The sequence below is a fragment of the Balaenoptera ricei genome, chromosome 9, assembly GCF_028023285.1.
Source record: "Balaenoptera ricei isolate mBalRic1 chromosome 9, mBalRic1.hap2, whole genome shotgun sequence".
NCBI classification, from domain to species: Eukaryota; Metazoa; Chordata; class Mammalia; order Artiodactyla; family Balaenopteridae; genus Balaenoptera; species Balaenoptera ricei.
The window spans coordinates 27700759-27727988 of NC_082647.1; the positions used below are offsets into that span (position 1 = coordinate 27700759).

At 38.9% G+C, this 27230-nt stretch overlaps 2 protein-coding genes across 4 annotated transcripts in view; one reads left to right on the top strand and one right to left on the bottom strand.

The window, feature by feature from the left end:
- Positions 1–15984, bottom strand: part of LOC132371270 (uncharacterized) — a 57908-nt gene extending 41924 nt beyond the window's left edge. Inside the window, exons 1-2 of the mRNA XM_059932511.1 lie at positions 15968–15984; positions 15072–15800 (exon numbers count right to left, since the gene is read on the bottom strand). Of these exons, the coding sequence (XP_059788494.1) occupies positions 15072–15800; positions 15968–15984 (746 nt within the window). The remainder of the gene's footprint in view (positions 1–15071; positions 15801–15967) is intronic.
- Positions 15600–27230, top strand: part of WASL (WASP like actin nucleation promoting factor) — a 66247-nt gene continuing 54616 nt past the window's right edge. The window contains exon 1 of one of the 3 annotated variants that reach the window (XM_059933477.1): positions 15600–16099. In XM_059933477.1, the coding sequence (XP_059789460.1) occupies positions 15983–16099 (117 nt within the window). In that variant the 5' untranslated portion in view covers positions 15600–15982. Of the gene's footprint in view, positions 16100–20562; positions 20737–27230 lie in introns of those variants that run through there. The other 2 variants (XM_059933478.1, XM_059933479.1) reach the window with 2 other exon arrangements.

The following is a 27230-nucleotide window of genomic DNA, read 5'->3' on the forward strand; positions in this document are numbered from 1 at the left end:
ATATCAAACCCAAGTTTTCTTTTAAAATACATTTGTTAAAGTAAAAAACTGCTTTGATTAAAATTAGAATATAAATTCTTCTGGAGGTATGAGGATATGGCAAACGTCATGAAGGTATCATGCAAATGTCTGAAATTTTGAAAGCATTGACATAGTTGATATAATAGCATTAAATTGTGCTCTGAGTATCTGAGCAGCCTGAGGTGGGGCAGGTGGGGTTGGGAGGGGGTGTGTGGAAAGAAATACATTATTTTACAACTATCATCGGAACAGAGAAATTGTACCAATGCTTCTGGAGAGCTTCTTCTCTGTAACTAAATTCTGAAAGAAACTTCTCACTTAGCACTCTTATAGAGAGACTATTAACTTATATTACTTAAGAAAAATATCCTGAACAATAGTTTTATCATCAATATAAAAGTGAATTCATAATACTTTTTCTTACAACAATCTTCTATTAAAATCAAGAGTTTTTACACTATAACTTAGTGCACTTGATTCTATAAGAGGCTTAAGTTAATGCAGTACAACCATGCGGGCTCCCAGGGATCGAATTTAATGCAAAAATAAAAGTTAGGTTACCTAAGGGTTTCGATGGAGAGCATTTCCATTGAAAACTTTTCAAAATCCCACCTTTCTCACTGGGTTTTGAGAGTAGCTGAACAGCAAAAAATTATGGTTTATGCTGTCTGAGGTGGTTTTGAAGGACTGGTGTTCTACATTTCTACTTGAGGACAGACTCTGACGTTTTCAAAATCAAGGAAACAAAAGGCAACTATTATTGATGACCAAAAGAAAAGGCTTTTTGTAATTCAAAGAGTTCTGTAGCAACTACAATTAGGAACCTTGTCGTAATTGGTAAGATAGCAACATAATGTCCCTCAGAAGAGAAAATAAGCTATTAGAAATCCAAATTTAGTAGACCTCTTCAGTTAGGAACTATAGGAATAGAAGTTGGAGAGTGGGAAACCTAACAATCCATTTGTTGAAGAAAGAATAAGTATTATAATGGAAAAACAGCAACAGGCAAATGAGAGAAACATCAGGAATTGGCCTTGGAAAGCTTATCTTCAGAAGGAAATTAAAACAGCTTTAGGAAGAGTAAAGCGATAAAAAATGAAACCTGACCTAACAGAAGAGAGTGATAGAACAGATCGACAGAATAAAGCTCCTTGGGACAATGTTTTGCTATACTAAGGAAGCAGGAAGAGTATATTGCTTTCTATTTTTAGGTATGAAAATAGTTTTAATCATAGCCTTAGTTTAAATAAATATGAAGCCTAGGATAAAGACCTGAACTGTTTTTGTAGTGAATTAGCTGAAGAAATGATGACTCTAGAAAGATGGACTACAAAAGCAGTTATTCCTTTAAGTTTTCGTTTCTGGTAATTTAAACATGTAAGTTATGTTTTCTTTTACTTGCATAAATATTTGCAGGGAAAACTACTTCATTAGCATATATTACTTCTCAGAAATTTATGGAAACTAAGAAGGGAATTAAAGGCAAAATATTAGAGTAAGAGACCATAAGTCCCTTTCTTACCATATTTCCCATAGAACAGATTCTGAACAGATACCCAATAGTGTCTTAAGAGCAGTGATTTCTCCACCTAACGATTACATTTTAAACCCTTGACTTGCAAAAATCCCTAACATACTGTATCCCCAACAATCGTATACTGTCAATTTCTCTCTTTACTTATACTCACATGGTCCCTCTTTCCTACTCCTGCCCAACTTTCTTAGAACACAAGAAGATTGTTCTATACAGGCAATATCAGTGTGACAATTCATTTTCTTTATTTATCACCTGTAGCTTTGTTACTTCAAAAGAAATACAAGGCAAGAGCTTCCAGAAAAAAGTATGTTCAGTTTTCCATGAGAAATTGACAAGTTTTTTGATTAACATATACTTTGAATGGTGAATAAAATGTCCAGAATGATTAGCTTCTAAGTCTTTAATGTTGCATTTTTGCAGTAGAAATATATTTAGACAGATTATTTAAATATAATATATAATTCCTGGGCAATCCAGTACTACTATTGAATGTATTTCTATTATTCAGAGTCACTGTCACCTCAAAATAAATTTTTGTTTTCTTTGCTTATGAGAGTGTTATGTATCAAGAGTGTCAAAGAAAAGCAAGTAAGATTAGAGAGATTGGTACCTGGCAAAAGATCTCCCAGTGAAAATCAGAGAATTTTGAAGGCTTACCTGGCTGCAGAGGGTAGCTTCAGCATTTATATCCTGATGGGTGAGAACAGAAGTCTCGGCCGTGATTCAAAAATTTTGCATTGGGAGAGCCAGGATTATTTAAAAGAAAAGGATATTGAGAACTACACGGATCTGAAGTAGTTTCTTAGAACTCTGAACAGTCTTCCTTTAGTTTTTCCCTCCCTTCCTTTCTTTCCTCCCTTCCCTTTCATGCTTCTCTAATTCTTAGTCAACAAATATTTATTGAGAATCTGTGCTAGGCAGTGGGGGATCATGTAACTGAAAAATACACATATATGGGGTCGTATGCACATAAAAATACAGGATCCATCACCTTAGAGTCAAATGAGGAAACAAACACAAATCAGTTTAATTCATTTTAAGCTGTAGCGGAATTGCATGCAAGTTTCGATGTGGGAACCGAGGAGAAAAGGGCACCTTACCTGGGAAATTCAGAAAAGCCTTCACAAAAGTGGTAAATACTTGACCTGGTTGTTGAAGGAGGGCTTGCCACACAGACAATCTTAGGGAACCAGGAGACAGGACACTCCAAGCAGAGGGAGTAAGGTGTGAGAAATGTGGCCTGTTGAAGCAACTCCAAGCACGGACGGAGGGTGAAGTGTGAGGGGTTGGGCGCAGGGGGAAGAGTTACCAGAGCATGAGGCTGAATAAGCTGGGAGGGATAGATATTGAAGGGCCTTACATATCTGAGTGAGGAGCTTAAATCTTACCCTGTTAAGTAATGAGGAATCTCTGAAGAATTTTTTAGGGAGGCTAACACGATCGGCTTCTCACTTGCTTGCTGGCAAAAATGTACAGGATGAACTGGGGGCACAGCAGTGAGCCTTAAAACAGGGAGACCGAGAAGGCAGTCAGTGATGGTCTGACTTGGGGCATGGGCAGAAGAGATGAAAAAGAGGTGATGATAGAGAGTGAACAGGAGGTAAAATTGACAGGCTATGGCGACTGGAGATGGGAGGACAGGGACAGTGGGAGGGACAGGAGGACAGGATGATTCTGAGGTTTCTGACTGTGTAAGGGTACACAGCTGTGTTATTTACTAAGACAAGAAAACACCTGAAGAAGAAAGATTTGCAACACAGATCACTGAGTTCGAATTTGTGCACCATGACTTTAAGGAGCTTATCAGTTGGAGCTATAGATCTAGATTAAATCCAATGGTGCTTGGAGAGCCTGAGGAAGATAAGATTGGGATTTGTATGAACTTGCATGAAAACAGGAAATTGTGACAAGATGACACATTCTCCTTACGTGTGTCAGAACACTATAATGTGCATGCACATAGACACCATCATTATGTAGGAGCTGAGTCATTATACCAAGTCAGTTTTGATGCCTATTAGAACTTCCCTCTTTCATCAATTCAGAGTCCTAGTCTAACTGAACATAACGTAAACATACAAGAATTTCAGTATGAAGAGTATCCAGGTAAAAAAGAAGTACCCGTATTCCACTGTCTTTATCTTCCTACAAATCTTAAAGGAGGAAAATGGAAATGTGAGAAAGAAAATATGAAACTTAATTTTTAAACAACTTGTTCAAATTAGTTTAAAATGTTATCTTGGTCAAGGATCTTTTAGGTGCAGGTAATAGAAATGAGACAGGAGAGAAGGGGGCAGGGCACAACCATTAAGAGAATGACATAGCCATTGAGGATAAGACATAAACTGGTTGGAACCAACTAAGCCCAAGATGGTGGAAGATTAGACTTCCAGTAGACCTTGAGCCTCATTATACACTCATTGTAATACACTAGCATGCTAAATGACACACTCACAGATGTTACGACAGTTCTGAGGCCAACCATCAAAGGCCAAAACGTGGACAGTAGCCCAGTTCCTGGGAATCCCCACCCACACCCCCAAAAGAGTTGGAATTATCTTCCTACTCCTTAGCCTATGAAATTACCCAGCCCATAAAAACTAACCACTCCTGCAGCCTGGGGGCTCTCTCACCTTCTGGGATGGTCCACACTCTTATCTATGGAGTGTGTATCTCCCAGGGCCGTCTCACTTTCCGAGACGGACCCCATTCTGCCTATGGAATGAGTATCTAAGTAAACCTGCTTTCACTTTATTCTGGCTCATTCTTGAATTCTTTCCTGCACGAAGCCAAGGACCCTCATTTGGCGGCCTGTCCCAGGGACTCAGCTGAGACCTGGGATATGACCATCCTCTCATGCCCCATTTTCTTGCAACATCTTTTGAGGAAGGTGGTCTTCTCCCTCTCCCCACTTTTCCTTTGATTATAAAAACGTAGCCCACTTAGTTCTTGGGGGAGACCCCCCTTGCCTGCCCGCTTGAGTCCTTCACAAGTGTCCTAGTCTAATAAATCTACTTCTTACCTATCACTTTGCCTCTCACTGAATTCCTTCTGTGCCGAGACATAAAGAACCTGAGCTTCATTAAGCCCTGAGATGAGTTGTGGTTTTCAGTTGGAAGATTGTGGGTTCAAGTTCCATCTGAGGTGAAGCTGGGTTCCAGTCCCACCTGAGGTGCATTTTTAGAGAGCTCTGGAATAAACCACAAAAGAGGAATTTACATAGGACAACGGAGAATCCAGGAACAAGAACTGATACTGGGTCTCAACTAGGAAATGGAAAGCTAGCAGGGCTGGAGACTTCTCTTCCTTTTATCTCCCTCTCTAGAGATCACGTGATCTCACATCTTTGCTTCTTTCTTTAAGTCTGCTTCATTCCAATTTCTCTCTGTAAATTGCTTTGTTCTTCTTTCATGAACACAGCAGAAAATTCCTTGAATTTATATGTCCTTAGTTTATGCAATTAGCATATACTAACATCTGGAATACATGATCCCCAGATCTCAGGAAACAAATTTGTTGGCCCAGAGATTATTTAGCCCTGGTTCAATCTTCTATGGCCAGAAGGGCCTTAAATCTTAGATGTGACCTTCTAAGGGCAAGGTCACAAAATATAAATTTGGCTACCATTACTCAGGATCATGAACATCAGCTTTTGAAAAAGAATAGGTATCTATTACAGGAAAATACAGAAGAGTAAAGATGGCATATGGATTCCGGTGATCAGTAAGTGATTTGAAAGCTAGCAATGAGCAGAAACTGAATGGGAAAAGTACAGCCAAAAGGAAATGATTTGAAAACATATATATATATGCTGCTATGCCCAAAGGAGACACAGGGACTGGGAACTTAGACAGCCAAATACAACCTTCTAAGGTTATTTTAGCAAATAACTGTACTTGTCCTTGAGAAATTGCTATCGAACCAATTTCTCACCCTTTCTCTGCTCGGTTCTGTATTGTAGGGGGGTCACCCTTACAAGATACAATTCCCAGCTTCCAAATCAGCTGATTTCCAGCTGGGTTCACTCAGTGAGAGTGCTGACCAAGCAGAGAAAAACAATTATTGGACTTTGATGAAAAGATAACTTATATCCAAGTACTATTTTACTTTAAACATTTGTCAGTATTGCTTTCCTTGCCCTGCTTAGGACTAGCTATTGAGGCCCTTCACTTGCAGCTTATGCTTTGAAGTTGTCACTAGTCTATTCAATGCTTTTGTAGGAATTAGCAAAAGATGTCTCCTCTGGGTGCCAGGGCACACGACTTGGCTAACAGAGTGTGAGCCAGATTTCAGCTCATACAGATATAGAAATTATCATTTGGCATCCTGTGAGTGCAATGGAAAATCACGGATTTAGAAACCTTCCACTTAAAGGAACTACACTGTTGACAGTTTCCCTTGACCAGTCCATGCACCCAGCTCCCAGCTGCTGGGAGTGTTGCCTGCTAACGGCTCACAGTTGCTCCCTTCTCCAGAGATTTGGCATTGCTTTTGGCTAATGGGAGTCAGCACCCAAATCCCAAAGCTCCCTCTTCCCAAAGCCAATGGCTGAGTGTGTAATAAGTGACACACAAAAGGCTGATCCTCTTGCCTCAAGGTGACATTTCTGTTAAGTGAAATTTCATTTATGATCCAGTGCTTCATTGTCTTGGATCAGGCTAAGGCTAGACTTCATCTGACATGTCAATTGTGCAGTGATTTCCCCTTCCCTATGCAGCTTCCTTCATTCCCTTATAAGTGTTTCCTGAAGAACGTTCCTTCAATAAAGCATGTGTGCCTGAACCCCTGTCTCAGGCTTTGCTTCTAGGGAACCTGCTCTAATACAAGCACTAATGATGATTTTTTTAAAAAAATCTCTAGAGGACAAATAGATTCTGGAGAAACACAGGAATCACTTAAGCAATAAGATAAAATGGGTACTCTAATACTAAGATTTAGGGATTCGATCCTTAAATAATATGCAAAGTTGTAATTATTGATGAGATGGCAAAATATTTTGTTTGGTATTGGAAACTTAAGAACTGAGAAAACAGAGGGAAATAAGCTTTAAAACTTGTTCTACACTCTATAGGGTGTTCAGGTTACAAGTTTATGGCTGAGTAAAAAAAAGGATTCTTGAAAATCTTTTTTTTTGTGGGAGATCCTTTAACTTTAGTTCTATTTAGTAGCAATAGCTACCATTTAGTGAGCAACCATTAAGTGCCAGGTTTTGTAGCAGGTGCTGTTATATACATTATTTCAATTTTATTCCCTACAACCATGAGATAGGTATTATCTCTATTCTACAGATGAGAAAACTGAGCTACAGTGAGGTAATCTGACCACTGCAGAGCTTGTCTTCACCTTAGGTCTGTCTGACTATAAGGACTGCATTATTTTCATTATATTATGCTGCCTCTCAGTGAAATTTTTAGACACATTTAATTGACAGCTGTTGCTAAATAACAAACCATATACATCCACATATTCTCTGATACTTTTCTGCCGTTTCCATTTTTAGACATGGGTGAACGAGGAGTTTGAACTAATAATTGCTAAGGTCCCTTGATTCCCAAACAAGGAATAAGGAACTTATTCTAACATGACCACTGACCTTGGCTAAATTATTTGAGTGTTCAGTGTTTTTCCTCAACTACTTAAAAAAAAAAAAACAACCCAATAATATTAACTTCCAGCCATGGGGAGTTGAGAGGCATGACTGATTTAACAATGATCAAGTATTATGCAATCTAGTTTTGAATACAAATGATACATATTAGAGCGATAATTCCATGAAACCACCGTCACAAATCACCCATTCCTTTCTACTGAGGTAATTAAAAGTAGGATATTTATGCTCACGGGATTGTAATTCTTATCACCCCCTCTTAGAGGTAGGCTTATAATAAGGCTTACATATTCAATTTTTACACCACCAAAAGGTTGTTTGTAATAATGAAAAAAATAATATTGTTTATATTCTCTTTTGCACTGCCTTTTTACCCATTACTTTTTAAAAAGCTGGATGTCTTTTCCCATGGGATTGATTATATAATTTTAAGCTGAAAAGGACCTTAGCAATCAGTAATTCATTCCTTTCATTTCACAAAGCAGTAAATGGAAGCATACAGAAGCTGAGTAACTTTACTAAGATTACATGGCTAGTTAATATCAGAACTCAGATTAGAACAGCTAATCCCTGTTTGCCCTAGCAGCTGTTTTGCCAGATGTGAACAATGAAGACATTGTCCCTACAGCGTCTACACTATCTAGGCCTCAAACTGACAAGAATATATCCCAGGGGGTTTTATAGTTCCCTCCCAAAAAAGCAATGGGATTCAGATACAGCCTGACATACACTACTGAGTGTCATATGTTGGGGGAGGAGAGGGATGGTGCTTGTTGGTGGAGGTAACTTGAATCCCCTGGACGCCCTCATGGAGGCCCGGCCATCGTAATCACTCGGAAGGCTCTTTTAAACATGAACTGATGAGGCCTACCCCCGACATTTCTAATTCAGTTTCTGATTCAACGTGGTGCCTGAGATTTTGCATTGCTGACGAGTTCCCAAGTGATGCTACTGGTCAGGGGAACCACATTTTCAGAACTACTGGTCTATCCCCCCAAGACCCTAGGGATGGCCAGTCTACTGTATCTTGTTCTGGTTCTTGTTCTTACTCCAGTATTTGCTTCGAGTTGCTTTCCCAAACCAAGTCAACCTTGATTTACTGTTCTGGCAATTGCACCAAGCTAAAAACTATTATTCCCAGAAACCCATAAAACATACCCTGTATTTCTCCTCTCAGACTGGGACCCTGGATATCTACACCTGCTCAGGAAAAAAAAAAAAAATCATTTCATGCTCTGGATTCGCATTAGTTTGCTGGTCATCCAAGGTGGAGGCCATTCCTGTCTACTGCCGTTAGCCACGACCCATCTCCCTGCTCCCCTTAGGTTGTGTGCTGATTTCTGCAGATTGCATTTTCTCTCCCAGGGCTCACAGAATATCACATGCTTAGTACTGTGTGGCAGAGTTTGGACAAGACTCTAAGTTTCTTGACTTGATTTCAGACCATGTATAGCTATCTTTGTACGTCATGAAAAATATTCATATATTGTGCCTTGGATCAGATGTGATCACTTGATTTATAAGTATACATTTAATATTGTATAGGTTCAACATTAAGAAGCTATCAAGATGAATAAGACATGCTCCCAGCTCTCAGACAGCCTTAAGACTAACAATGGAGACAGACATTTAAAAAGTAATGATAGGGCTTCCCTGGTGGTGCAGTGGTTGAGAGTCTGCCTGCCAATGCAGGGGACACGGGTTCGAGCCCTGGTCTGGGAAGATCCCACATGCCGCGGAGCAACTGGGTCCGTGAGCCACAACTACTGAGCCTGCGCATCTGGAGCCTGTGCTCCACCTCTCACAGCTACTGAGCCTGCGCGTCTGGAGCCTGTGCTCCGCAACAAGAGAGGCCGCGACAACGAAGAGGCCCGCGCACTGCGATGAAGAGTGGCCCCCGCTTGCCGCAACTAGAGAAAGCCCTCGCACAGAAACGAAGACCCAACACAGACAAAAATAAATATAAAAAAATAAATAATAAAAAAAAAAAAAAAAAAAAAGTAATGATAATTTCCAAATGGAAAATCTGTATATCACTGGCTCTGACATATGATATATTAAAATGATATACTATGATTTTCTTTAATGGATTAGCTAGGTAGCTATTCATAGATAAATGACATCAAAATGTATTATCTTATGGTACCAATCCATTCAACCATTACTAGCTTTCCAAGGGCAAATAACCTAATTAATGTGGAGGGAAAAAAAATTCTTAGTTCATATTAAAGACAAAAAAATGGAATAAAAAGGACTGCTTACTTCAAAGAGACAAAGTTTTATAATTCTTTCAGGTATGTATGTTATATGCATGTAATGCAGTACACAAAATGCTATCGCATCACTTTCATAAAATCGGAAAGCAAGTCCTATTTATGTTTAATATTTTATATTATTGCTTTGTCTAAAAAGACCTCCTCTCCAGTCATCCAGTGTCCTAAAGTTCCTATTGTCTCTTGCTAACTTCTCCCCAACTAAATTAAGTAGTTGCTGAGTACCTATAAATACTCCTCCTATGTTCAGGGAGTTTCTGACCTTATGAATCTGCAGATCCCTAAAGTTGAACCTGAAATCTCAGGCTCTCTTCCAGCTAGGGCACAGCTTTGTGACTTTTCTCTAAACAGACAACTCATGGGCAACTGTGACTTCAAAGCACATAAAGAAGCAGGTGGCACAAGGAATCCATTCTGGTAAAGGTGGCAGCAGAAATATACAGCTTTTAGAAACCCAGAAGAGTTCTAGTTTCTAGTTCTCAACTTTGGCATTGGATTTACGGTGTCTCTCCAGAGATGACAACAGATCACAGTTCACTGCAGCAGTTCCAGAGTGAAACTTGGGTGTAGTTCCTAGTTGCACAGAGAATGAATCAGGAGGCGTAACATATGACCAACAGGTATTTCAGAAAGAGAAGAAAAAAACTGAGTGGAGAAAATGATGAGACAGTGACACAAGAAAACTTTCCAGTACTAAAGGACATGAGTTTTTAGATAGAAAGGGCATTTGAAATACCCATTTAATACAATAAATGTTAAAAGATCCCACTGTTGGTATATCATCAAATTTCAGAATTCCATGAGCAAACAGAAGATCCTAAAAACTTCTAGAGACAATAGCCACACACAAACGACCAGCATCAGAATAACATCATATTTGAACAGCAATGTTAAAATTAGAAATCAATGGAATAACATCTTCAAATTCTGAAGGATAGTGATTTTCAATCTGAAATTCTAGACCCTGTTAAACTATCAGCCACTTGTGAGATTAGAATAAGACATCTGATGTGCAAGGTCTCAAAAATTTTACTTTTTACATATATTTGTCTAGGGAAGTCATTAATGAATACATGCTACCCAAACAAGGGAAAAACCAAGAGAGTTAACACAGGATCCAAGAATCAAAGAGCCCAACACAAAAGAGGTGAAAGGAAATCCCAGACAACAGTCATGCAGTCAAGAGAGCAACAGTCTAGATTAAGTGGAGGGCCCTGGGAGACAGGTCTCTGATTAAAACAAACAAACAAACACAACATAAGTACATCTAATAGATTCCTGATACATTTGATTATGTGGAAAAGAGTATGGGGAGGGATTTTACAGTTGTTAAAGAATACGGGAGAAATGAAACAATTAAACAAAAGAAAATTTGAAGAAATCATCGAGGTGAAAATAAACCCAACAAAGTTAAAGCCCTACAGGAATGTAAATATTGTCATGTAAATACCAAAAGAAACAGTTCAGAGTGGAGGATGACTCTGGGGGGGAGTAAATGGGGGCAGAGAAGGAAGCATGGAGCTTCTGGGTTATGCTGTTGTTATAAGCTTTGTAGTATTATTTTATTTTTTAAATCATGTGAATGTATCATTTTTAATAAAGCTAAAAATTGATTTTTAAAAAGTTATATGTACTTTGCAATATGTACAAATATTGAATTATGTTGTACACCTGAAACTAACATAATGTTATATGTTAATTACATCTCAATTAAAAAAAAAATACATAAGCCTAGATTTCAACTCTGAAATGGAAAATGAACTACTAATAAACCTGAAGAAGAAAAGAGTAATAAAAATGAACACAAAAATTACTGAAATAGAAATAACAAACTTGATCAAAATTACAACAAAAAAGTTATATGGTAGAAGAGTCCATATCCTTCATCTCAATACTTTCAGTGAGGTAATCCATGGAGACTCATGACATCGTCAGATCATCATAAGTATCCAAACTGCCTACTCATCCATAAGGTAGATTGACCTTGAGCACACTATAATAAAGAAGCCAACGTTTTCCCTCTCTCATCTGGAATAATCCAACTGAGAACCACTGAGTATTCATTAAAGTTAAAGAGCAGTGGAAAAGAAAAAAAAAAACCGGTAAGCAGCATCCTGGGAACTATAACATACATACTTCAAATCATTTCTTGAATAAAGGTATGTATTAGGTATGTGGAGACTAGTGGTAGTGGCCATATAGTGGTAGTAACTATCACTGGTAATTCACTAGCACAATTAAGAATTCAGTTTTCCACTAAGACCAATAAGGAATCAGAATGGGTTGTAAATAAGCTGTCTATTTCTAAAAAAGTAAGCCCCAGAGAGTCTTGTACTCAAAATGAATTTAAAAGGGAGAGGGAGTGGAATATCGTTTGCTAACTTACTTTTCAAGATTTTAGTTGATGAAAAATAAAACATTTAACTTGGGAGGACAAGGACAAATCCTCTTAAACATTTCTACATGCAACATTCACATAAACGTGCAGAGATATTTTACAAGGTGAATATTCTAAACCCATGGCACTTGGAGGTTGCGTGCGGGAAGCGACATTCACCACTCCTGCAGCAGCCAGGTTTGCTGTTGTTCTGTCTCTACAACTCAGCTCTGCCATGGGAAAGCAGCACGTCAGGATTGGTAATTATGACTACAGTGGCTGCTGAATGTCACAGATCCCTGTGTGCAGCTACCTCTACATTCCCCTACAAGGAAGGGTGTCATTCCATTTTTAAATGATTAACATTAGCAAGGGGAACAGGGTGTTTCAGAGGACTTGTAACAGTACATAAACAATGATATTTGTAAAGGAGAAAAGTGGATTAACAGAGCACCAGGACAGGAGAAATTGGCAAAGTATAACAATAACTGCAGGGAACGCATCTGAAAAAAAATGCCTTCGTTTCCATAAATAAGCTACCCTAATGTTTTCTGTTAAAATGAGGACTTTACCTTAAAGGATTATAGCAAAGAAAGAAGAAAATAAAAGACCTAAAATAGATTCTAAGTGAGTCAAGGAAAGTCAAATAGGAAAAATTAAACATGAAGTGCCTTATTCTTAGTGATATCCATAGACATTTTAAGACAGCTTATGCATTTTATACCTATAGGAAAATAGAATCCCTACAGTCTTCTTCACCTAGCTTACAAACTTCAAGATACTTAGTTGAAGGGAAACAGAATCCTTCTTATTTCTTGGATCAAATCCAGTCTCTCAAACTGGGTAAAAAGAATTTGAGATAAGAAAATCACTTGCCAAAGAAAACAGAGAGAAAGATGTCTTGTGTTCTGCCAAATAAAGGATATGCTCTCAAGAATCAAAGGAAGAAGGGGATTTGCTAAAACTTTTCAAACAAATACAGCTGGTACTGCTTGGTCTCAGGATGAACGTGGAAAAATAGAATCCTTATATACATGGTAAGGCAGGAAAATCCAAATATTGCTTGTTCACATGTTCATGAGAGTAAGGAAGTCCTATTGCCAATGCAATGTCCACGCTTACATTTCCCACATTTTAAGAACAAAAAGTTGGAAAAAGCCTAGAGAAAAGCAAAAATGACAATGAAGGGGTAGAAAATAAGAACTTAAATTGCAATTTTGTGGACAAAACCATACTTAAAATTTTGAGGAAAAGTTAAAAAAAATTTTTTTATGAGGAAAAGTTAAAGACATGTTTTGGGCTTGAGACAAAAGCCTATGGTCGTTATAATTTTCCATCCTCATTTCTAAAGAAAAAAGAACGAGGGCAAAAGAGTCAGAAAATTGCATTTAGAAATAGGTAAGTTGTTGAAAATTTCCTGAAAGAAAAAAAAATCAATTAAAACATAAATAGTCTAGACTAACAACAGGTTGTGAAAGGATTGGAACCCAATAGTTGTCAGCACGGGACAGATTCTTCAACTCATAGCTACCGTCCATTCAACTGTCCTCCTATAGCTTCTTTTTTCACAGTCCTTTTCCACATCTCTCTCTCTCATCTTCAAAATAGTTTGGTAGTCTGCAACGTTTAAAAGCTGGCATTCTGGCATAAAAATTGCTATCTTTCAGTTTTTATTAATTGGAAATTAATATGATTCTGTCTCTAGATTGATAGTTTCAAAAAGTTTTGTAATTTCAGCATACTGGGACACATAAACCTATGTGACATCACATATAGCCTAACTAGAAATTCTGCTAACAAAGAAATTATGCCCCAAATTCACCACTATCTATGTGAAGAACTACATAGAGTCCCAACTACGAAGGACAATTTTCAAAGTAGCATGCTTAGATACGACCAAGGTAAAAATACACATTTCAGCTCAACGCTTGTTCCCTTAGCTAAGGGAAGGCAGAGCAGACCACAGGCAAGGATGGTCAACGACAGGACAAATAGTATTTGAGTAACCACTCTGTATCAGGTATTTTACGCGTTATTTTGGTAAATTTTGTAACTCTGAAGTATGTTTAATTATCTGTTTATGCTACACCTTTATTAAACAGAAATTATTTTCACTTTATGGATGAGGAAACAAACTCAGAATAGCAACTTGGCCAAAGTCCATAAGGTTAGAATGACATAACAAGAACTCCAACTTAGGCCTATCTGAAGCCTGTACTTCTGTTACTATCCTGGTTCACAGATTTGAAAATATTACTGATCTAATCTCTACTTCTCAAGAGTTGGTAATACTTTCCACTATCACTGTGGCTTTGATATATAGGAACCTCACTTTTGACACAAGAGACAAACTGATTCAGCTGCTAAGTTTATTTTGTTAGCTCTGAAATTCAGGGGCAACTCCTGGTTTATATTTTTACTACCGCCTTTCTAAACCTAATTATTTTACAAAAAGTCTGCCTGTTTTTTGAAAATCACTTTTTTCCCTAACATTATTAATCAAGGTTAACCTTGAAATGTCTGTGTTTTAAGTGAGGACTCCTAGGACTATATCATCTCATTTTCCTTTTAGATTTATTACTACTTAACTAATTTCATTAAAGGGGCTTTCATTTAAATTTTTTATATTTTTAAAGTGTATTGATAATGGTTTAGCAATCTGTTTAGTACATCCAAGATTTGTACTGGGAGCTTTCAGAAATATTAAAATCAAATAGTTTTACCAAATTTCATTTGGTAAAGGATAGATGTCCTGAGTTTAATATAGGTAACTTTTATTTTAACTGAATAGCAAGCAAACATGATGGTAAAGTTTATGCAATAAATGCTAATTTGTTTAAAGTGTAGATGCTTATTTATAATTCACAGCAGTGGGTATTATTTATCATTTACATATTCCAAAACTTCGTTTTAATACAGCTGTCTAGTATTTAATTTACTGAACAAAGGGGGTTAACCTAGGTGGCTTTCAGTATTCTGAGGCATACAAAAAAAAAAAAAAAACTCCTGAGATTTATTAGTTCTAAGGATTAAATCACAATATGTATTTCCCTGGGTGACACCCCAAAATGGGCATATTCATTTTGGATAAAAAGAACACAAGGTCTTTGGGGTTTGAGAGAAAGAAAAAGACGAGAGGGGGGAAAATAGAAATATTTTTCAATTCACAAAACGGGGGAAAAAATGTGTGGAGGACCCTTCGAGAAAAGAGTCTGAACTGAAATGTTACAAATACATTTGTCCTACGAGACACACCAGCGAGCGGTAGAAATCTTTTCTAAGTGCGTCTGCTTTCTCGGAACATCCATCAGCAAGATCTCTGTTTCAGACTCCTGGGAGAGACCTGGTCCTCCACTCCCACTCCCACTGCTGAAGTCTGAACAAACTCTGAGAACCCGTAGGCACCTGCGGCTCTCACGGAACCAGCGAGGAGCGCGTCCCTTCTCCCATTTTCCGTCTCCAGATTCCAGACCTTTCTGACAAGCTGTGTGAACGTCCGGCTGTCGCGCCCCAGAAATACGACCTGGATGACCTGGGTATGCACTGAAGCTCCGCAAAGGTGTGCGTCCGCAGAAGAGAGACGGGCAGCTCTGCCACGGAGACCAGACACCTCCTCCGTCCAGGCCTCTGCCGCCAGAAAACACCCAAGAATGGAGCCTAGACACGAGAGTCCGCGCCTGACCCGCATCCCCGCGTCCCGCCGCCCCTCTGCCGGAAGGAGGCGTGGCCTCCGTCCGGCGCGGCGTTGGTGGGGGGGGGTCCTCCCGGGGCCGCAGACGCGCGTTTCCGGCGCGCTCCCCCGCGTCTTGCGTCCTGTGGTCTCGCCCGTCCCCGCTGCCATGTTGGATTGTGCGGCCGCCGCCGCCGCCGCCGCCGCCGCGGAAGGAGGGTTGGAGGAGGAGTTGGGAGTTTAGCGCAGTCGCCGGAGTGCGAAGACAACGAGCCTCCGGCCAGAGCCTGGCCCCGCCGGAGCTGGGAGCTTCCCTTTCTCAGCGCGGCCCGCCGTCGACTCCTCCTTCCCGTGGCCTCCTCCCCGCGCCGGCGGAGCTGCGAGATGCTGCGCCTCTGATTACCCTCCTCCCGCCCCTGTCACCGAGAAAGGGGACGAGCGCTCGCCCACTCGCTGGAGGAGACGGCCCTGGCCTCCCTACCCCGCCGGCGAAACCATGAGCTCCGGCCAGCAGCAGCCGCCGCCGCCGCGGAGGGTCACCAACGTGGGGTCCCTGCTGCTCACCCCGCAGGAGAACGAGTCCCTCTTCACCTTCCTGGGCAAGAAATGTGTGGTCAGTGGCCGAGACCCGCGTCGCCGCCCCCGACCTTACCTCACGGGCCCGGGCTGGAGGGCCGGGAAGTGGGAGTGGGGAAGGAGGCGGGAGCGGCGCGGGGGGGCGGTGGTGCTGCCGGCCAGGCCTCCCGCCGGCCCCGGCCCCGCGTCGGCCCTCCGGCCCGGCTTCCCGGGTGCGGGCCGGCGCGGCCGGACGCCGCCTCCCGGACCTGCCCGGGGAGCAAGCAGGGAAGTGTCACCTCCGCAGGCCTGCCCTGGACCCCTGCTCGGCCGGACCCGGGTCCGTGCCCTTGCTGCTGACTCAGACTTTACTGTCAGGCCTCACGGGGATTTTCTTCTTGCACGAGCTGCTTGATCTTAGTAACTGGGCCCCTGGACTGGCCCTCGCTTCTCCTCCTACAGCCGATCTGGGGGCGCCTTCCTTCACAATGCCAGAGGTTTCAGGAGTGGGTCGGTCGGGGACCGAGGCCAAATATGAATGAATCGGACCATAAGGTGTTTTTTTAATCTCCCTTGAGGATCTCAGGAGGGAATGAAGTCGAGTGCGTCTGTTCAGAACGAGGGCAGGAAATGTTACTGCTCCCCATTGCAGAGAAGCGAGGTTTATCTCTCCAGCGGTCTCGCCCAGGCCTGGTTTTTCTCTCCTCTCCACTGTTTCTTGGTTTTTTTGTTTTGGGGGTTTTTGTTTTTGTTTTTGTTTTTTTCTTTCTTTCTTTCCATTGGTGGGAGATGTTGCTCTCCCACACCAGGCGCAGAGGAACCGCAGTCTCCAGCAGTTCTTGGCCTTTGGGGGTCTGAGAATGGTTCTTAGGTTGGTGCAGCGCGGCCTGGTCCAAGTCCCGATGGCCGGTTGGGAGCGAGCAGCTCTGCTGTGGGAAGGGGAATGTGTGTTGTTGACGGAAGCGTTCATTACACTGGCTGCTGGCACTTCTGCGGGTGGGGAGGTTCTGCTCTGCGGGGTAGGCCTCGTTAGGCTGCATCTTACTGCGCTGGCTGGGTTGAACTGTGGTTGAGTTTGTTGGAACGCTGTTTGGGTCCCCTTCTTCCCCCTTTACTGCTTAACACCTGCGGAGTATGTGCCACTGGAACCCGGGAAGCATCGAGGGAAATGCCAACAGGGCTGTACCTTTTACAGCTTTTCTTAGTACTGCTAAATGTGTCAAACCAGACTATACCTGCCTGTTTGAGAAGTTAGGATTAGACAGGTTCTGGGAAGTTACCAGATTAATTGTTAACTTTCTAGGAGTGTACCCTTTGTATCCTGTGCCATCCAGTAGGAGATTGAATCATTACATTCAGTTCAGATGTGTTTCAGATTTCAGAAGTTAGACCTGATTAGAAGAATAAAATGAAGGCGGTGGCTTAAAATGAGAACTGGGGGAAACAACTGTAAGGACAGTCAAGCCCTTTACTCCCCCCACACACTTTTTAAACCAATGAGAAAACTGAGCCAGTGAGCCCGAAGTCACACAGCAATTTAGTAATGTAACCAGAACTAGAAAACCAGGACTCCTGATGCCTACTCTGTTGTACTTTCCACTACATCATGTTGTTTTAGAAGAGTTTTTTTCTTACTTGTTATTGACTTATTTAAAAGTGGTATGAAAGGAATAATAACTTCTATTTTTCATCGGAAACTGATATAATTAAAGTGTAAGACTCTTAAAGCAGCACTAATTTTTGAATATTTTCAACTTAGGAAAATCTTCAGTACTTTAAAAGTGACATTATTTTAAAGTTTGCGGGTTTACTACTTTTGTTGTGTAATCTGTATCAGAAAGCAAGTAGTTGTACCGTGTGTTACCTACCAGACACATTAACTTCAAGCAGGAAGGACATTACATTTATACCCAAGTATACTGACTAATTGCTCTGTGCTTACCTGTAATGTTTACTGGTTTCCAAATAATGACTGATGTGGAAAAATACAGCGATAGAGAATGAATTTCTGTCATTTAAAACCACACTGTCGTAGTTACCTGCTCTTGTGGTGTGAAATGGTTGCGGAGATTAGCTTTAATATTTGAAGTCTCCAGTTATTACAGAGTAAAGAATGATATGTTAATTTTCTGGAACAATCCTTTTTTTTCCCTTTGCTGACTGTGCAGTTTTTTGTACAATACTGAAATACATTGTCTCATTAAAAAAAAAAAATGAAGCAATGAGATTTATAGGTCAGACCAGATTTGTTTAGCAAGATGTATTCAGAGCTCTATCTAAGAATTCAGGAAATGAAACGGGAGTAGTTGTAGTCCCAGCTCTCAGGGAGTTTCTTTCCTTCTTTCACTCAACAAATATGTATTGAGTAGCTAAATGTTGAGGTCAAAATCAGGGTTGATGCCTACGCTAAGGGAGCTTACTATATCTAAACAGAGAAACAAATGTGTAAACTGATGAGTACGTCAGTACTTCAGAGCGATGTGCGAGAGGCTGCACGTCACAATGGAAAATCCTGTATCCTGGCTTTGTAATCAGCAGACCAGGGTTTAAACTCATATGGTCACTTTGGACAAGTTTCTTAAGCCCCCTGTCCTAGAATTGGTTTTCTCTTTTCTAAAATAGGGATACTGTCTCTTGGGGTGGTTGTGTGGATGAGAAGGACTATATGTGTGGATGCTATCATTTTTATAAAGGTTTAGGAGATCAGCAGAGAGGATGAGTAAACGCTTTTTAGAATGGTCAATACCTGAACACTTAAGATTAGTAGGTATAGTCGTCATCGGGTGCTCAAGTCCCTTGCAGTCAGCCCTCCATGTCCAGAGATTTGGAGGGCCGACTACCCCCCAGGTTGATGAGAGGTATGAAACAGCTTGGGAAGTCAGGGGACCTCCTAATAGTATGTTATGGAGCAAGAAGGGGTCTCAAGTTTAGGTATGCATTGGAATCACTGGGGAGATTATTACAAATGCATATGGCTAGGCCAAATTCCTAGATAATATTCAAATTCATTGGGTCTGAGGCAGAACTTGGACATTTCTATTTTTAGCAAGCTTAATAGAAGTCTCTAGCTTATATCACAGTTTGAGAACCACTGCTGAAATCCACTGTTTTCTGATAGGGTAATCCTGAAGCACATTGGAAATGTTAATAGGTTTTCCCTCAATCTTTGGTCCGTAAACTCTTTCAGGACAGCATTTCTCTAACCCCTTCAGATAACAATGTGTATTTCATAGGTGTGAGAGATGCAGTTGAGGAAGTATTGCACTAGTTAGTGGGGTACCACAAGATCAGATTTGACTTTTAGAAAGTTTGGGGAGAAAGGTGGAGGCACTCTATTATGGAAGGTGGATTGAGAGTTGTGAGATTGGAGGCAAAGGAGATCAGATACGTGTTTACAATCCTCTGCATGAAATATGATGAGGGTGTGAATTAAAGCAGTGCTAGTGGGATAAAGGAGCAAAAGACTCCAGTAGGATTCCATCCCCCTTAGGTAGAGGGCATGAAGGAAGGGAACTGGGGAAAAGGCAGGTATAAAACCACCAGCAGAAAAAGTATGCAGAAACATGCATGTGTCACTAGATGTAAATATGCCTAGATGTTAATGAAACTCTAGGTTGCTGATTGTTTTCATGGAGGAGGTGAATTTTCAGTAAAGCTATAGTTTTACTACAGTTTTTAAAAATAGATTTTGAAACAGTTGAGGGTTCATTTAAAGTTATATGTAAATATGTAAATATATGTTATGTAATTTTACATAAAGTTAATAGTTCTGTTGCAATTTATTAGCTGGTGGTATTTTCTTAGAACAATTAAGAAGGGTTAGAAACAAGATTACTAGGTCTAGTTTTGTAGTTAGTTCTGTTGCCTTTCATGTGTGTGATTTAACTTATTTTCTGTAAAGAGTATATCCATCTTGCCAAGAAAAGTTAAATATATACATTCCTGAATAAGTAAGAAATTAAGGATTGGGAGAAAACAAAACCTTATACTATCCTTCTGGTCCAGATGGATTGGGGTTAGAAATGTTGACTATTACCATTTCCTGCATACTCACTTGGTTTGTTTCAGGATTTAGTGATATTTAAGAAGGCATTTTTATTAACTAAGTTTAATTTTTATTTTGTTTAGTTCCTTAGCACTTGTTTTAACTTGCTTAAAGTTTTTAGTTTTTTGTTTGTTTTCTCACCCTATATATAATTCTGGGAGATTAGACTTTATGCCTACATAGTCTTCTATAATTTTTATAATAACCAGCATACAGATCACTGAATACTTACTGATTGCATAATTATAATACCTAACTTGTTTACTCCTTAGGAGTTCATTCAGCATTTCTCATTGCTTGATCAGGTTGTTAAAACCTTCAGTTTCTAATACAGATGTTATCTGGACTTCAGTTTTCATTTATTAGGAGAACGAAGTGGTTTAATTCTTCTGCTGAACTAATGTAGTTGGTAGCAGTAGCTGTCCAACATTTGTTTCTGTTCTAAATTCTTAAATAGGTTTAGGGAGAGAGGTGCCTAAGAGGGATCATTGTCTTGATGAAGCCCTAAATTGAGGCAGTCCCGGAGGGAAGTTAGTGCTGGGAATGTATTTCACCTTGAGTGATATGTAAGGAGAAAAAAAGGTAAAAATTCACAGGATTTGGAATAGACAAAGACATGAAGGCAACCTAGGCCAGTAAAGAGGAAAAAGGTGAGTACAAAAGTGAGTGTCATACGGGATGAACTATAAGCGCAGGAGATTTAGAAGAATCCAGAAGATCTGGGTTTATATATCTTTTTTTTTATTATTCTTAGCTCTATAGTATAGTCATATTTCTTAACAAATATGAGCCTTAGTGTCTAGATTTGTAAAATGGACTTAGTCAAGGATTTCAGAGAATAATGCAATAATGTGTGTAAAGCAGTTAGAACGCCTGCCACTTACAAAGTGTTCTGGGAGTTGGAGAAGCATGTGAAAGAATGTTGTCATTAATACTATTCACTACTTGGTTTAGATTTCTTGTTACTGGCAGGGAGGTTTTAAAGTAAAATCTTGAACTGTATATTGTATTTGTTTTGATTTAGGTAAATTAATTCTAACATTTTGGCTTAAAGTCAGTACATTAAAGAGTATGTAAATTAAGAGTTAAGCAACAGCTGGAACAAATCTCTTTGGGGAATTTCTGGGCAGCCTAAGCCCCTCTGGCTGCTGACCGGAAAGGAAAAAAGGGATACTGGTATAAGAGTTAGGAGTTCCTGGGTTTTAGTGCATGCTCTGCCGCCAATTAATTGTGAATGTGAACAAGTATCTCTACCTTTCTGAACCTCACTTTCCTGGTCTGAAAAGGAGTGGTTGGACAGATAACACCACAGTCTTTCCACCTTTAATGTTCTACCACTCTAAATGTTCTAGTTGCCAGGGACTCTAGCAGGGAAAGAACAGAGCTTCTGTTAACCTTGGCATATGTGTGTTTTGCTCAGTGGAGACAAAGATAGTATATATCTAAGTGCAAGGTAGATAATCTACAGTCATTTCACTGCAGATTCCCTTTTCTAACTCACCTTTTTCTTAGCATCATAATTTGATAGATATTTTACCGTAGAAAGACCAGGGTAAACAGAATTAAAAAGCATTAGTAATAGAATAATCAGCTCTCAACTAACTTTGAATTATTATTATTAACTATTTATTCTAATTACAAGGAATTTTTGGCTTATTATAAGTATGCCTTTTAATTAAGATGGAGTTATTTTAAAGAGTTCCTCTTTTGTTAACCAGTTCCGTCTAGAACCTCATTTCTTACGTGAAACTTTATTAGTGATATGATAGTTTGGTGTTACCTTTTATTGCTTATTATCTAAGGTTAAAAATAAGGTTGTTGTTGTTTTTTTTAAGTTTTTAGTTTTAAGTGTTAGACTCAATAGTTATAGTGAACTGACTTGGTTATTTTAGAATGATTAAAAGTTGAGGTTTAGAAGAGCAGATGGAGTTCAGCTTCATTATAAATTATTCTGTCTGAGAGTCATAGCTTTGATCCAACAGATAAGAACTCAGCATTATTAATAGAGTTCACTTTCATTGTAAAGGTTCTGGAAGCAAAGCAAGTTTATACACTCTTCTCCAGAGTAATGTAATATAGATTGTTAACTGTAAATAAAATTCTTATTGGTGTATAACTGAACAGTATAGTATTTTTTTAAGTATTGTTTACTAATTAGAAGACATTTGGCACATTTAACTATATTCATAAATGTAGTGTAACAAAAATGTATTCTGTTTTTCTTTATTGTATCTATCAGTATTCTTGGAAATAGAGGATTACATCACTATAGTGTTAATATAAGAGAGTGGAATTATTAGAAAACATCAGTTTCCCTTTGGAGTTAATGTGTTGTAAAGGACTTTATGACCCTTTATTTATTTAGAAAAGCATCTTTTAAAAACAAATTATTTATTTATTTATTTGGCTGCGTCGGGGCTTAGTTGCGGCATGCGGGATTTTTAGTTGCGGCATGCGGAATCTAGTTCCCTGACCAGGATGGAACCCGGGCCCCCTGTACGGAGCATGGCGTCTTAACCACTGGACCACCAGGGAAGTCCCTATTACCCTTTTTTTTTAAAGAAACCAAATAACTGGTGTAATGTTGAAGAGGTGAATCTAGAAAAACTCCCTTTAGAAAATAAAATCAAATGAAAGATTTGTAGTAACTTCATATTTCAATTACTATGACTATCTGTTAGTTTAATTGTTCTCTATGTCCTTGGCTCCTCGGTTCCTCTGCCATGATGATTTTGCTTTTTATTTTTTACTTGACCTGAAGATTACTATAGAAATCTGTCTCTATAAAAGGAGTACTCATTAAAGACCAGATAAATTGAAACAAAAGGGAAATGCGAAAGACATCTGGGAATATACAATGCTGTTAAAAATATGAGGAGATCGAAATTATCATCAGACAAATACACAGTGACTTTAGGACAATGAAATATTTTAAAGTTTGATTTTAAAGTTAAACTTTCATATTAAACTTGGAGAAGCTAAAACTATCGAGTGTTTTTAAGTATTAAAATAGAGGTGAAGTTGTTTATCATTTTTTTTGTTCCAAAATAAAAAATTTTAAGTGAAATTCTCCCTCCAGTAAGGTGAATACTTTTGTTGCCATTAAAATAGCAGAGGTTACCTAAATACCTAAGGAATATTCATAGTAGTAAAGGAGCTTATTGATTTGTATGCAGTGCATGAAGCTAATCAAATGATTTCCTCTATTCTTATTAATAAAATATAGTCATGATCAAGAACTGAGGATTTGCTGAGTACATAACACCTTCCTGGTATCTTGGACTACATGGAAAGGGTAGGGAAGATTTAGTCCTTACCCCTCAGTTGTTTACTAAGTAGCCAGGGAAGACAAAAATTATGCTTGTAAAGATAGTTTTACAAGCCAGCATATAATAAAGTTTTGAATAATAGAGAGGAGAGATAGGTGTATCACTGTGGGTTTTAATACATCATTGTGGGGTTTGAGCATGAGAACCTTAAATGGCCTACAGAATTTATGTCAGAACAAGGAAGCAGCCCAGTTCAAGTGTAGGGAAATGTGTGAGCAACTTAGGAGTAGAAAATTTTCCTGGAGTGTTCGGAAATACTGAATAGACTGACTTGGCTAGAATTGAGAAGTGGTATTTGCTTGAGGAGATAGTGAATGATAAGTTCGAAAGGTAAATCGAGGCCAGATTTTAGAAGACCTTGAACGTCAAACCTAGGGATTGAGCTTTAGTCCCTAAGTAGGGAGAAGTCACAAAGATTTTGATTCAAAAAATATCAAGATAGGAAGGATCTAGGAATGGGGAAAACTGGAAATTACTATTCATAATAAGAATAATTAACACTTTAAAGTTTACTAAACAGTTTCTTATTTATTATCTTAGCAGACCAGACCTGGCCTGGCTAAGGAACCTGAATTGTAGCAGCATCTGGTACAGAAAAAGGATTATGAAGGATAGTAAATCCTTGGCCTTTGCTCTCATGGCAGACACCACTTATCACTCACAGCATTTTTTCCTACTTTGTCCTACACACAGCCACTACCAATCCAAGTTCACAGTCGATGAAATCTAGTTGCCATTCCAAGACTCTATTCTAGAAACATTGTGAAGAAAAAAATGCCACTATTTGGTTGGCTCTGTGAATTCAAGAGGACAACAGAACCTCCTTGTGGAAATGGCTAAATAGTAGAAATTGTAGGATTAGAGCTGTTGGAATCCTTTGTACAGTGTTGGTTATCGAGGCCTTAGGAGTGGAGTTAGATCCATGAAGGTGTCAGTGCACGTGAAGATTACAGAGGGAGGCAGTCTAGTCCATATTTGACTTGACCAACATTTGAAAAGGATGGATTTCAGTGAGGAGTTGAAGGGGGAGAAAGGTGTTCTCCTTAAATTACCAGAAAAGTGGTATTCTGCAACTTAACTTTTTCACTTATATTGTATATCTTTCAAACATTTCCATGTTCATTTATATCTGTTGCATCCTTTTCATTACTACATCCTATATATTTTTTTTTTTTTTAACATTTTAAATTTTATTTATTTATTTATTTATTTTTGGCTCTGTTGGGTCTTTGTTTCTGTGCGAGGGCTTTCTCTGGTTGCGGCAAGTGGGGGCCACTCTTCATCGCGGTGCGCGGGCCTCTCACTATCGTGGCCTCTCTTGTTGCGGAGCACACGCTCCAGACGCGCAGGCTCAGTAGTTGTGGCTCACGGGCCCAGTTGCTCCGCGGCACGTGGGATCTTCCCAGACCAGGGCCCGAACCTATGTCCCCTGCATTGGCAGGCAGACTCTCAACCACTGCGCCACCAGGGAAGCCCTACATCCTATATTTTATGTATTTCTTATAGCTTATTAACCTCTAATAGTTTCCTAGGGCTAGTGTAACAAGGTACCACAAACTGTGTGGCTTAAAAAACAAATTTAATCTCTCATTTCTAGAGGCTGGAAGTCCAAAATCAAGGTGTTGGTAGGGTTGGTTCCTTTTGGCAGCACTGAAAGAGAATCTGTCCCATGCATCTCCTAGCTTCTGGCATCTGCTGACCATCCTTGATATTCTTTGGCTTATAGATTCATCACTCCAGTCTCTACCTATGTAAGCATCACAGGATGTTCTCTACTTGTCTGTTTCTCTGTCTTCTTTTTGTATAAGGACACCAGTCATTGGACTAGTGTCAACCCTAATGACCTCATCTTAACTTGGTTACATCTGCAAAGAATTTTTTTCCATATATGGTCACATTCACAGATACAGGGGTTAGGACTTAAGTGTATTTTTTAGGGAGACACAATTCAACCCATAACAATGGGTATTTTTATAAACAGTGTATTTTTAGAAACAGTGCTGTAATGAATATTCAAATACCTATTTCTATGTATCCTTTCCAAGTATTTCTATAGAGTAAATTCAAAGCAGTGAAGTCAGAGAGCATGAGTATTAAAAAATAGTGATAGATACTGCTGAATTGTCTTACAGAACAGGTGTTACCAAACTCTGTATAGTCACATCAACACTAGAATTTAAAAATCTTTTTTTGCTTCTGACAGTTTCACTGGTCAAAAAAATCTCATTGTTTGATTTGTAGTTTTTAGTGAAGTAAAATATTTTTTCATGTCTGTTGGTCATTTATATTTCTTCTGTGAAATGCCTATTCTTGTCTTTAGACCATTTTTCTATTGGGTTGTTTTTTCTTAGTGACTTAAAGAACTCTTTAGGGATAGTAATTTTACAGTATTTTTTGGCAGTTCATCATTTTATTTTTTGACAGGTATTTTTGGTCATTGCATAAGTTTTAAATTTTGTGTAGTTAAATATGATAATCTTTCTAGTATATCAAGTTCTTATTTAATACTGTCCTAGTTGAGAACTGCAAAAATATTTACTCACATTTTCCTAGTACTTCTGTGGTCTTATTTTGTACGTTATCTTTGATCTTTCTAGAAGTGACTTTGGAAAACAAGGGTAGTAGAAAGCCAGTGCTACCTTTTTACAAACGACGTCATTTATCGAGCCATTGATTTTCTCCCATCTATTTGAAACGCTGTCTTACCAGATGTACTTAGATCCATTTCTACATTCTCTTATTTTTTTGTTTATTTCTTGCCAGTATACCGAATTTTTAATTAGTATAGCTTTATAATTATTACATAGTTTGATTAAAGTCCCTCATTACTCTCCTTTTCAATATTTTCTAGCTATTTTTATGTGCCTATACTTAGTATTTTTTCAAGACTTTACCTCCCACCCCATCTCCCACCAAAAGAATATTTGCTTTAAAATAGCATTGGATTTGTAGATTAATTTAAGAAAAATTGACATAGTGGGGATTTCCATTGGCAAGCAAGTCTGTTTTATTTGCCACTTGTCTTATTTCCTTCTGTAGTTATATAGTTTTCATATCATCCATACTAGCCATTAAATTTTTTTTTTTTAGGTATAAAAGTGATACCCATTTATACTCATTGTTTAGACACACACACACACACACACACACACACACACACACACGCAGTCTGCACTATATGGAGTTAAAAGGTAAAACAGCCCTTTACACCTCTCATCCCCTAATACAATTAGGCTCCATAGAAAGCTCTTAAGGTTTTGATGTGTCTCTTTCCCTTCCTTTTTATTTGTATGTATGTATATGAATACGTATCTCTGCATTTTACCTGAAAGGGGTCATATTCTGGGCAGATTATATTAGGTACATATAGATTTACCTCATGCTTTTTTTTTTTTTTAAACATTTTTATTATGGAAACTTTTAAACATATACAAAGTAAAATAGGATAATGAATCTACGTGGACCTATCACTGAGCTTTAGTGGGTATCAACTCATGGCCAGTCTTGTTTGCTTTATATCGCTACCCACTTTTGCCTTTCCTGTATTATTTGGAAGTAAATAGCAGGCATTATATAAGGTTTTTTTTGTCCTCATCAGTCTGGCTAGAGGTTTGTTAATTTTATTGATTTTCTTAACAGATTTAAGTTTAACTGATTTCCGTTGTTTTTCTTGTTTTCTATTTTATTGATTTCTGTTCTGATATTATTTCCTTTTGCTTACATTGGGTTTAAATTGCTTTTCTTTTTTAAGGTGGTAACTACTCAGGTAATTGATTTGAGACCTTTTTCTTTTTCTAATGTAGAGATTTAGTGCT